This window comes from Corythoichthys intestinalis, chromosome 12 (genome assembly GCF_030265065.1).
Source record: "Corythoichthys intestinalis isolate RoL2023-P3 chromosome 12, ASM3026506v1, whole genome shotgun sequence".
NCBI lineage: Eukaryota > Metazoa > Chordata > Actinopteri > Syngnathiformes > Syngnathidae > Corythoichthys > Corythoichthys intestinalis.
Genome location: NC_080406.1, coordinates 33,631,405 through 33,644,441, shown reverse-complemented (window position 1 = coordinate 33,644,441; position 13,037 = coordinate 33,631,405). Strand labels below are relative to the sequence as shown.

The following is a 13,037-nucleotide window of genomic DNA, read 5'->3' as shown; positions in this document are numbered from 1 at the left end:
CTGATTGACTTTAACGCCCGCGTTTCACTGCGTTCTCGCGGCGGCCACGTTGTCGCGCCATTGACGTTTCTGGGTTATATACTGTCCCACCGTGTTGGTCCTCATTATAGTAGAGAAGACGGAGTAAATATAATCTACACAAAGAAACTGTAACCTGATCGACTCACAGCCTTGAAAAGTAAGGGTTACATTACGTCAGAAACTCTTTCAGTAAGCCTCCGTTCCGAACCGAGCACCACGTACCGAAACGGTTCAATACAAATACATGTACCGTTACACCGTCCCTTAGTATATATTTTATATTATATGACTATAATTTTTCTTACTCAACAGGTTACAGGTTACTCAACAGGCTTTATTCTACCTAAAAAATAATCAAACAATAAAAATGAAAAAAAAAAAAAAAAAAAAAAAAACGAATGAAATATTGATAAAAAAAAAATAATATAATGCAGACCCATGGAAATGTCTTTGACTGCGCACGCCTGCGCAAATATGTATCCAAAGTAGAATAAAGGTATTTTTGACTGAATTACTCTTTTGGGTACATGAGCATTTTATTATATACGTTTTGATCATAAAAAAACTCTTAACAACTGGGCAGGCTCTCTGGGAACACATCACAGGCAGCACAGTGTCATAGCATTCTGTGCAAAGTGTCAGTCAATTTCAACACACAGTAATTGTTAAGAAATACTACACCATGTCAATTTGGAATTTCCTTTTATTAACATTGATGACCAAACCCTGCGGCATAAGAAACACAGCTACAATACTAATACAATACTAACATTCAACCAAATACACGAACACAGAACAATTACTACAAGACTAATACGATATATGTATCTCTGTTTACACATATAACCCAATTTACAACAGAAGACACATGGTCAACATGAATGGGAGATAAACTTACAGATGGCGAAGTGTATAAAACACCTGAAAGTGTCGGATGGCTTTTTCAGTGAAGACTTTTGATTTAAAAAAAAAAAAAAAAAACGGCCGGATGATACGAACAGGACGTGAAAAGTGGAAATGTCCGGGCAAAAATTGGACGTTTTGGTCACCCCACTAGAACAACTATTTTTACTACCATTACTACAAGTGCGCACTTTTTATACCGCTAATAACTCTAGCGGCAGCAGTGGTAGAACAAATGGAAGTAATACATGTCACATAAATAAATGCCAATGTTCATTAACAACCACTATTTTCCGAAAAAGGAAGCTAGAACTTTGTGACCGGAAGTAAGGTTTGTTGTTCCAAGTGCTGGTATTGTCAGCTGACACTTGTCCACCACCTCCTCTCCTCCCGCCTCCACTGCAGAGTGCTTGACTGGCTGTCTGTCTGTCTGACCGAGTGAGTGCCACCTGCCCCCGCAAAACCAATCCACCGCAGCCCGGGGCTCGCTCAAACCCCGGTTGAGGATATACGCGCTCCCGCGTGGGGGTTTCTCGCATGACTGCAGCAGCAGCAGCAGCAGCAGCATGGCGGCGGAAATCGAACCGCGACCGCAGGTTCGGAAGCCATGTTTGCTGAGCAAAATCGACGGCTTTCAGGACGTGGTGAGCGCCGCGGTCATCATCCCCAAAGAGGATGGGGTCATCAGCTTGTCTGAGGACAGGTGAGTCCCCTGTAAAACGCGGTCTCCGCTTTGCAACGGCAACTGACTCCAACCTTCCCGTCCCCCCCTCTTCACCTTATGACTCACAGCCCCGCCGTCCGCCTGGACGTGTATTAGCCTTTTGGAACGAAATAAACAATATTTCATCTGTCATCTGACGTCGTACGTCAGTTATCAAAATGCTAACTAGCAACATGCTACATCGTAGTACTGTCATTAGCAGTGGTTAGACACTACACATCTTTATTTGCATTCATTTCAATCGTCTGTTTTAGTTTTGTGTTCTAGTGACCACATACACACGAATAAAAACTATTCAGGTGCTATACTCGTCTATTGACAACCTAACGGCTTGTTTACATTATATACACTATGCTATTTTGCTTAATTAGGAGTACAGTATATCCGTTTGTGGTAGTGTTACTGGTATAAGTAATGGTAATAGTCGAAGTTGTGGTGAACATTGTGCAAGGGAACCGAATTGACAATAATTTTTAAAATATTCTATAACATATTTGCATAGTATCTTTTAATTGTATCATAGTTTTGCATTTCTATGTACATTTTATTTAAAAAAAAATATATATATATATATATATTTTTTTTTTTACTCTTGACATTTGTTTTGGTGTCTATTTCCTATACAAAATTAATGTTTTGGGGGGGGGGGGGGGGGGTCGAATCTTTCAAATTTCAATTTTTTTTGTAATTTAAAAAATATTTTTGTGAACATTTTTCAATTTTTTTTAATGTTATGTTCTTCCACCAACTGTATGTGAGTTTTTTTTTCATTAAATATATTTTCCTGATGCATTTATATTTAAAAAAAAAAAAAAAAAAAAAAAAAACGGAAACAATGCGTATTATATTAATTGTAATATTGTATTCTTTTTAATAGTTTTTCAGTATATTTTAGTATATTTGACCAATATTATGTTTTTTTTGTTGTTGTTGTTGTTGAGAGCACTATTAAAAAAATATCATATATTTGTAGTTTGTTAGTTTAGTTGTGGTAGTACAGTAGTTTCACTATTTAGCAATACTAAATATAGCACTTGAGTGTGTTTTTTCCCCTTGTAGTCCTTTATATTCCTCTACTCTTGTGAGTTTTCACTAAGCTGTTTTTTCTTTTTCTTAATGTATTTTCACAGGACAATTAGGGTGTGGATGAAGCGCGACAGCGGCCAGTATTGGCCGAGCATCTACCACACTATGCCATGTGAGTCACCTTCTCCTTTGCCTTGACATATAAATACTGGACATATAAATAATGTACAGCTAGTGTAAACAAGTACACAATTGTTGCTGTATGATCAAGTAAAACCGCAGATTTTTATTGACTGTTACAAACTGAGCTCAGTCATCTGCCTCCATTTAACAACTCTGGGTGTGGATTTTCAGTTAACTGAAGTTAACTTTTGACTTGCTCCAATAAGGAAACACTCACTTGATGCCTCCAGAACTCATAAAATTTCAGAAAGCGGTTTGCCCAAGATATTCAAGTAGTTATTTAAGTCGTGTTTTACAGTATGATTTTTTTTGTTTCACTTTCTGTTTTACAATAAAAGGAAGAAAGAAAAACTTAGTTTTGTCTATGTTAAAAAAAAACAAAATTTATTGCTTAGAGATTTTTTTGATATGAGAAATTGTTCTTAAAGAAAAAAGAAGTTTCCCTTAAATGTTTCTTTAAACTAATTCATAGATAAAAAAAAAATCTTAGGGTTTAGGATAAAATATTTTAACCCTACAGGCACATTTTTATCCCTAGAATTTTTTTAAACAAAATCTTTTGGAAAAAATCTTTTTACAGAAAAAAATAGACTTTTTAAAAATAAAATTGGAATAGTTATTAATAGAGCTGGGAATCTCTGGGCACCTAACGATTCGATTACGATTACGATTCAGAGGCTCCGATTCGATTATAAAACGATTATTGATGCACCCCCCTCCTTTTTTTTTCTCTTTTTTTTTTTTTTTTTTTTTTAATGTTTTGTACATTAGTTCCAAAATTGTTCAAAAATACTCTCAGGCTAAACCACACTACTATTTCAGTATCAAGTTAACATATAGCAGTAAACAAATAAAAACAACATTAAATAAAAAACTCTAGTCCCCATTCTGTATCAGCAGCTTTAAACTACATTCAATTAATTTAATGTTGTGAATCAACCGTTAAATTTGTTAAAATTGCTCCCGTTATTCCATAATTTCCCTTTTGCCTACTTTCGACATGTGAAGTTTTAAAACTATTTTAAAGATAGATTCAAGTCAATATTTTACCGATTTAGGAGTATTTTAGATAAAAAGTTAATTAGGTTTGCTTGGAAGGTTCGCTACAACAGCCTTGCAGGGAAGAGTACTGCTTTAAGATGGCGGCCGTTTATAACGCCCGCATCTAGCTTTTTGTAGATGTGCTGCTAACACTACCAAATCTATGTTGCATCTAGTCCTATATAAATGATATCCACCGTAACACTATATGGATGTACTTGTAGCAGCTTTTTGGCAGCAGTCAGGTATGTTGTTGTGTTTTTTTATCTCGTTGCATGAGTTGAGCTAGAGCCGTGAGTTGAGCATTGGCATTACCCGAGGGGCCGGGTAATGGGAGGCATGATGTTTAGCTACTCTCGCTCCGTTCCGTCCCGAAGACTGCGCGGCGCGCTGAGTGTTGTGTACTTCCGCTTTCCTTCGCATATTTCAATAATCGGAATTTGGATGTTTGTGAATCGTTCTCGAATCTTCCACGGCCAAATCGCGAATAATCTAAGAATCGGAACTTTTGCACACCTCTAGTTATTAACCAAGAAATTGAACTTGAATTTCTGGGTTTTTAAAAAAATGACTTCACTACTACTCAGTCTCACAGAACTGACTGAATGTATCTTTTAATTGTGCGCCCAGCCTCGTGCTCCTGCATGACCTTCAACCCAGAGACTAGGCGTCTGTTGGTGGGCATGGACACCGGAAGTGTTTGCGTAAGTATTCAGAGATAAAGCCGTCTTACAATTTTTAAAATCGTCATGTTTCAGCATTCCAATTTCAGGAGTTCATCTTGTCGGAGGATTACAATAAGATTACTCCCGCGCGCACCTACCAGGGTGAGATGATGAATGACGTATTTTGTTGGCCTATGTTTGTTTTTTATGTTGATGCTCTTTGTAGCACACCAGGGAAAAGTGACGGTGGTGTTGTATGTTCTGGAGATGGAGTGGCTACTGAGCACGGGTCAGGACAAAACCTTCACCTGGCACTGCTCAGAAAGCGGACAGCAGCTGGGAATGTACCACACATCTGCATGGGTGTCTGGACTGCAGTATCCTTTCTGTGCAAGTGGCCCACTCGTTAACTGACTCAATTGGTCTGACTTTTTATATCTTTGAGTGGATAAGTCCTAATAGTTATGTCAATGGACTTTTTCCCCCTTAACTTAATTGTCTCAGATTTGACGTTGAGACTCGACACGCTTTTGTTGGCGACCAGTCAGGTCAAGTGACCATTCTGAAGGTGGAGCAGGACAGCTGTAGCTTAGTGACCACATTCAAGGGACACACTGGTAATTAGAAATACATCAAACCCTTGATGCCTGAATTTGCATTGAACTCATTGGCTGGCGTTGACGGTGATAGACGTCCATTCCATTTTATGTGGGTAGGTTGGCAGTGACTTCGATCTCTGCCAGCCACCCAGTCAAATTGGATTGGGCGTCTATTGCAGTAAATGGCACAAAATATACATTGAAAAAGCATTGTGGCATCCTGTTCACGGGTGTGATTTCTGTATGCAACACAAACATAAGGCGTTCCGTAATACTGGACGCGACATACAGTAGTATGCATGCACGCTAAAACATGATATGCTAGCATGCCTTTTTAAAAAAAAATTGAAGTCTGTGCACACACAAGGCGCTACGCATTATAAGACACCTCGTCCACTTTAGAGAAAACTTTAGACTTTAATGTGCGTCCTATAGTTGTGAAAATGTGGTACATAAGTACATTTAAAAAAAAAAACATTTGAGAAATACAAAATTGAAAAATCCTAACTTAAAATCATCATAAAAAGATAAAAAATAAAAGAAATACAAAAACACTGGGAAATTCATTTTGAAAATATAATAAAAGAATGATTTTTTTTAAATATGAAAAATAAAATTAAAATGAGGAAATTATTCATAAATTCCTCATTTTTTAAATGTATAATTATTTAGATTTTTTTGGTTTAAATGTATGTATGGTATAATTAGTTTTCTATATTTTTATTCTTTTATGATTATTTTAGAATTTCCTTTTTTTTCTCCCAAGCTGTATTTTTAATTCTTTATATTTATACATTTTTCTAATACCATTTTTATGTACTTGCCATATGTATTCTAATGCTTTATGTACATTTGTTAAATGTAATTTCAGGCATCAAGGCATCAATCCCATTTGGTAATGTTGGAAGTGATATTGATCATTACTATTTATTCATCGATAGTGATAGAATCCATTATGACTAGAAGGCCTGGCAGTGACAATTTGCTGCCAGGCCCTCCCAGTCAAACTGGACTGGATGTTGTCACCTAACATCCAAACTTCTTCGCCTCCATAGGTAGCGTGACTGTGTTGTGCTGGGACCCGGTCCAGAGGGTTCTGTTCTCAGGCAGCTCGGATCACTCTATCATCATGTGGGACATCGGCGGGCGCAAAGGCACTGCCATCGAATTGCAAGGACACAAGTAAGCGTATTAAGAAGGTTTTTGTTTTGTGGTTTTTCCTGTTTTGCATTTCCTGAATCTTGCTATTTTTGCATTTTTTCTTGTTTTCTGTATATTTTGCCATTGTGTTTGCATTGTTTTCCCCTAAAGATTTTTTATTGCGTCATTTGTGCCATTTTCATTTTTTCCACATATCCAGACTTTTTTTTTTCTTATTCAAATATTTACATTTTTTTTCCATTTCTGTAGAAATTGCAATCCTGCAAGTACATCAAAATGGATTGTCTTCAATTACTATTCTACGTTTCTGTTTTACATAATAGTTATTTTTCTCCAATGTTTTGCTGTTGTCTGAAACGCACTGTGCTTATGTGACAGTGACAAGGTGCAAGGCTTATGTTACGCCTCGCACACGCGCCAGCTCATCTCGTGTAGCTCCGATGGCGGCATCGTCATCTGGAACATGGACGTGACGCGACAAGAAGTAAAACTCCTTGGCATATAAACAAGTCTTTTCAGCAACTGTATGTTGATTTTCAATTGTTCATTGTAGACTCCTGAGTGGCTCGACAGCGATTCGTGTCAAAAATGTGAACAGCCTTTTTTCTGGAACTTCAAGCAAATGTGGGACAGCAAGAAAATTGGCTTACGACAGGTAGCGAAGTGTGTTTCACATACCATTTCTTCTCTCTTGCCACCTTTCATTTTACATAGTTGAAAAAATATTTGGGAGTGACTTTGACGATCACATATTTAGCAGGTTGTGAGCAACATAACTTATTATAATGGCATGTTAGTTATGGTGCTTGTAATTTGTCTTCTGCTAACTACCACAACACATATGTACTCCACAATAAACCTGTTGAATATAGGCCACAAATATTCAATATTCAACAAATATTCCATAACAAAAAGTTTCAAATATTTAAATAAAAAAAAGTAGGCCTGGTTGCCAGATCCAGCCCGCCACATCATTTTGTATAGCCTGCCCGAACGTTAATCATGTGCATTGGAAAGTCAATCATGTGCATTCGTTTCTCCCCAAATGAAAATTTCAATAAAACTCGAAAAATTACATGATGAAGGATTTTTTTTTTAAATGGGATAATTACTGACTTACCCATTTCTTTTAAAAAATTTAAAACATTTACAACTGAAGAATATTTACAGTTTTTTCCTTATTTGTTTTCATTTTTAAATTAAGAAAAACAAAAAAAAGATTACTGTTATTTTTCCCATTTTAAGTTTTTTTTACTATGTTTTGAATGATATGGATATCCTGACAAACCTGAAAAAGTATAAAACATGGCTAATCTCAGATCTAAAATGGGGCCTCAGACCTTTCCGATCGTCTTCCCGTTTTTCAGCATCACTGCAGGAAGTGCGGCCAGGCTCTGTGCGGAAAGTGCTCGTCCAAGCGCTCCACCATCCCGCTAATGGGCTTTGAGTTCGAAGTGCGCGTATGCGACGGCTGCCACGCTTCCATTACGGACGAAGAGTAAGCATGATGCCACCCTCCACTATTTGTCAGGACAACAGTCAACCATTTTGGGTTTTGTTCGCAGTCGTGCCCCCACGGCTACCTTCCATGACAGCAAGCACGCCATTGTGTACTTGCATTACGAGCCTACCACCGGGTGCCTGCTCACTTCTGGCACTGACAAAGTGGTCAAGGTAGGCTGGAAGTTCTGAATGTTTTTTTATTATGATAAACAGATTTCGCAAAATTTATTATAGAACAGGGTAGGTTGTTTCAAAGGTTGTTTGTCACACTCGTTTTATTTTGGACCACCAGAGGGTGGTGCTACACAATATTTGTATTGAAATGATCAGAATTGCACCAACAAGAAATCTACATACGTAGTCTTTACTGTTGAGTGACACATCACATTTAAGAAAAGATGTTCCGATTGCATATTTTTGCACCCGAGTCACCTGATTTTGTGAATGCGCCGATACCAAGTCCCGATCCGATACCAGATTACAGATTTTTTTTCTTTGAAAAAAAGTTCCAAACATGTTACAGTTACATTACTTACCTGTTTACAGTACGTCCCTTTCCGCTTTTTCTGGGAGTCTTGCGGATATAAATATAAATATATATATAAAATATATACTTTTTTAAAGAAACACTTGGTAACTCTTAAGTTTTGGTCGATTTTAGCGACGCCGGTGGACAAAAGCAGTAGTGTTTTGCCCTTAAGGAAGACTGCGTTTCCCATGAGGACTAGTGCACACCCGCAGTGTCATAAAATCCTCAATCAAAAATCAATCTCCCGGTTGCCTATAGATGTATTAAACAACATTTCTGTTTCCAGCGGCTGTGTGAAGGATGAATAATAATAATGAATCCAGTTGTGGTTTAATTATAGCATATGACGGTTACCAAAACTCGTGAGGTCACGATAGTGAGTGAAAGCCGGACCAATGTTTATTCTTTATATCTTGGTAGGCTGCCTTTTTTTCCTCCTCAGACAAAACATTTGGTCTCTTGTTGCTCTGCCATCTTTGCAGAATTTACGCAAAAGCGTTTGCATTGACTTCCGTCGTTATAATGAATGGGGAAAGGGAGAAGTGACGTATGCCGTAAAGCAGTCAGCACATTTGTATTTTTTTTTTGTGTGGCAGGGTTCCTGCCAGCCTCCTCAAAGTTAATTGGTGTCGGTTAAAGCAATACGGACCCCGTCAAGATAAAAAATAGGTGTCATTCAACTAGTTTTCAGTTGACATATTATCACAAATGTTATGAAAATAAAGGTTGGCACATAGACTACATAATGTATTCACGGGGCGCGGGGCCGATTCATAGGGGGCCTGTCTCCGTCAAAGCTGACCCAGTTGAAACACAGATAAAGAGCTTTTTCCGTTGAAAGTTCTTTTGAATAAATGCTTAAATCCCTGAATTCTTTATAGATATGGACGTCAAACAGTTTCGATTCTTGGTTAAAAGCAAAAAAAAAAAAAAAAACGTGTTGGTAGCATTTATTTTGCATAAATATTGCGAAGTATAATGCCAGTGCTGTAGCGGCTCATTTCTCCCATTGATTTTTTTTCATAACGTTTCAAAATGCATGCATGGCACGAAACATATAATAATTACCTTGAATCCTCGAACAAATCACTCCTGAGACAATCGTCCCTGTTTGTATGCAGTACAGCCTTTGTACTTTTTCAACCTAAATCCGGTGTTTGATCGCTGCATGTGACCGACTGCTAATAAATGAAGCGGAGTGTTTGGCGGCCCCCTTCGGGAAGACGTGACGCAGTGAATGGAAAGTGTGTCATGTCAATAAATTATGAAGTCTAGCAACATGAAGTGTTGCTTTAAAATTAAAAACCCAATCTTTTTCACCACTTTTCGATCCTCTGAAAAATGGTGAGACTGGCCCGTTTTCTGATCACGTGATCGGATCGGGGACATCCCTACTTTGAAGTAAGAAGCAATTACTTCTTTTAAGGTCAGTTTCAAAATTTAAAGGTTTAAGTATTCTTACTATGACGTTTTACGCCTTAAAGTGATCCTCTATCTTAAATACATGTAGGCTCTAATAAACCACAATTGTTCTCTTGGACTAAAATATATTGTTAGAAACACATAAAATGTTAAATCAACGGCAATATTTTATAATATTTAGAACACATTTTGACCGATAGTTGGTGCCATGTTTTGCGGGCTCGCAGTGATGACTTAAAGGGGATCTTTCCAAAGGTGTAGCATATTCAACAATTGCATATTGCTGCCTAAACTCGCGAAGTAAAATGCCACGATGTGCTGCTTTTGGATGCAATTTCCAGTCAAAACAAGGGGAATGACGTCAGTGGTCAAGGTGGAATTATTATTTTTTGTGGATAAATGTGCACAAGTGGAAGCTTCTCCCCTTTTTGGTCCCTGTATGCACGTATCCTACCTACCACGCGGTACAACTGGCACACGAACATTTTTCCTAGATCCTTCGTCAAGTAAGGGATCCGTCTATTTTCTGGATCCGACGGTCCCACCGCGGTTGCAATATTGGTTTCGGATCCGTCTATTTATTTTCTGGATTTGACGGTCCCACAGTGGCTTTTCGGATCCGTCTGTTTTGAAGATTCGACGGCCTGATCGCAGCTGCAACGTTATCATGGGATTGGTCGAATTCCTGGATCTTCGAGTGAGTGAAAAAAACGCGGATTTGGATTGCTATTGTTATTTTTGTTGACTATTCTTCGTGGGCGTTTTCCCCAAATCATACCAAATAATTAAAGCACTACGGCACGCTACAGTGACGACAGTCACTCTAACATGGACATTACTTATATGTTGGAGTTCGTCTGGGAACGCGTGTGTGTGTACCGCTGGAGTGACGAGTGGTCAAGGTGGAAATATTATTTTTTGTGTATAAATGTGCATAAATGGAAGCTTCTCCCCCTTTTGGTACTTTTATTCACGTATCCTACCTACCATGCGTTACAATGTACAAGACATGGATTACACTCGATTCCAGGATTTGTTCCCGTCAGATGACGAATTTAATGAGGACAGTTAGCACACGACAGCTCTGGATGATAAAAATCTACATAATTATACTGGGATAAGTTTGAAAACGCAATAGCTTACCTTGAGGAACATAAACCGGTGTTCTCAACAGCATACACTCTCTTGCTCCATTGTCATTGAGACGCACTTGCCGCGAGTACATCACCAGTTTTTCCTTACTCGTCTTATCAGGTACTGTATTTCCTGCTCTCATTTAGCCTTTGCTGCTTGTCTTGTGAACGACCGACAGTGCTGTCCTGCTCTTCACTTTTCCGGTCTGGTTCAAATTGGTAGGGCAGAACCAACGACATGTTGGGGTAGCTAAGAGTGACACGCTGAAGGTTCGGCAACGGGCCAAGTGACGTAACGCACTGCGACGTAATAAGAATGGCGACCTATCACTTAAAAATAATTTTACAAACTTGGTTAAAATGAAAACATTAAGAGGGGTTTTAATATCAAATTATTATAACTCATACTAACATTTGTCTTTTAAGAATGACTTGTCTTAAAGATCGAGGATCACTTTAAGTTTGTAGCTATGGAAAAGTTGCCATTAAAAAGAATGAGGAAAAAGCTATAGTTATAATTCACATTCTCGAGCTAGCCAGTTGCTTGCTCTCAGGTGTGTACATCGTATAAATAGGGAAAAAAAATACCCGGTCAAAATGGCTTGGACGTCTAAGCGCCGTCAATGGCAGCCACTAAATTAAACGAGTGCTTTTTAAGGGTTTACAAAAAAATGCTAATTTGTTCACGAAAGGGTTAAATATATGTGTAGTGTTCTGTTGAAGCAATAATGTAAACCTGTTCTAATGTGGCAGTCATGTAACGTTGTAATGTAACTTGCCTTTTACTTAGCTTTGGGACATGACGCCTGTGGTTTCATGATGACGCTGCAAAAGTTCTGCACACCAACTGCAGGATTGCATCCATGAGCCTAAAGCAGGATGAAAAGGGAAGCGGAGGCCATTTTGGATGGTGGCCGCTCACTTGTGCGAGTCTGTTAACTCTACACTAGAGGTCTGTACACTTTGTGATTATTTATTATTCAACTGTGTGTCAATGTATTAACATAAAACACACACTTGAATCATCATCAGCTGTGATCTGATGTCAATGTTACTGTTTGATTTGTAAAAACTGTATGTTAAAGCAGGGGTTCCCAACCTATTCCACTAAGGCACACTGTGGGTGCAGGATTTCATTCTTACCAAACAAGATGACAACACTTTTTCCCCAATCTGGTGTTTTACAAGTGCAATCAGTTGATTGCAGTCAGGTGTGGCTTGTTTTAGCAGAAGCCTCATTGGTTCAACTGTCTCTGCTGGATCGGCTGGAACAAAAACCAGGACCCACAGTGTGCCTTGAGGACTGGGTTGAAAACCCCTGTGTTAAAGCACTGGAATACTATCCAAAGATGGGGAAAATATAATATGCAACATTGTTCTTTGATATTTTTCATTTGATAGCTTTTCAACTCAAAAGTCTTAATGATATGACACACCAGGAACATTTAGTATCCATTACAATAAGCACCCAAGTGCCAGCAATTTTCATTTTTTATTGTTTTAAAGGTTTGAGTAGTTTCAACAACCCACCGTAAAGGTTCCTGGACCTCTCAAAACCTCTTACCAACCTGCCCTGCTGATACTACTGAAATAAAGAAGCCGTGTGAAAAAAGAAAACTGCTTACAAGCAATGGAAATATATTAATAAATAAAATTAAAGTGATCTCAAGAAATTGAAACAGTAGGGCATCAAAAAGAAGGGAAATGATGTGTTGATTGGTTGAAATATGCTTCAATCATTAATTATATCTACTCAGTCTTAATATGTGAATGTAATATTTGATTAACTTGCGTTATGATTTCAGAAGAGGTTGACTCAAAATGTATAAAAATATAACATTTGTATGTGAAGGTTAATGATTATTTTGTGAACATGTTGTGTTTAATGAACTGTGATGATATTGAACAATATGCATTAAAGGAGCACAAAAAGGCCCTCCACCAGAACAAAAACCACATTATGAAGTGTCTCTCTTTTTTGGGAAGCTCTGAAGTTTATCCACCCCCAAAATTGTGTAATTTGGAGTTTTATACCATCATTTTTTAAAATAAATAGCACATTTTTCTGTCAACTAAAAAATTAAAATCAATGGTGTGTGTAGTAAGCCTGTTGGAATATGCAATAAT

At 37.9% G+C, this 13,037-nt stretch overlaps 1 protein-coding gene across 2 annotated transcripts; it reads left to right on the top strand.

Moving 5' to 3' along the window:
* The first annotated feature begins 1,272 nt into the window (after positions 1-1,272).
* On the top strand, positions 1,273-12,866 carry wdfy2 (WD repeat and FYVE domain containing 2). Of its 2 annotated transcripts, XR_009066348.1 has the most exons (13): positions 1,273-1,627; positions 2,779-2,846; positions 4,529-4,602; positions 4,671-4,725; positions 4,790-4,940; positions 5,068-5,180; positions 6,218-6,344; positions 6,702-6,807; positions 6,877-6,978; positions 7,691-7,821; positions 7,889-7,997; positions 11,701-11,862; positions 12,417-12,866. XR_009066348.1 is itself a non-coding variant. In XM_057852602.1 (12 exons), exons 1-12 carry the CDS (start codon positions 1,491-1,493, stop codon positions 11,728-11,730), a joined length of 1,203 nt encoding a protein of 400 aa, XP_057708585.1. In that variant the 5' UTR covers positions 1,273-1,490; the 3' UTR covers positions 11,731-12,866. The 2 variants fall into 2 exon arrangements, 1 of the variants encoding a protein (XP_057708585.1); XM_057852602.1 differs by having other exon boundaries at positions 11,701-12,866.
* Positions 12,867-13,037: the final 171 nt, after the last annotated feature.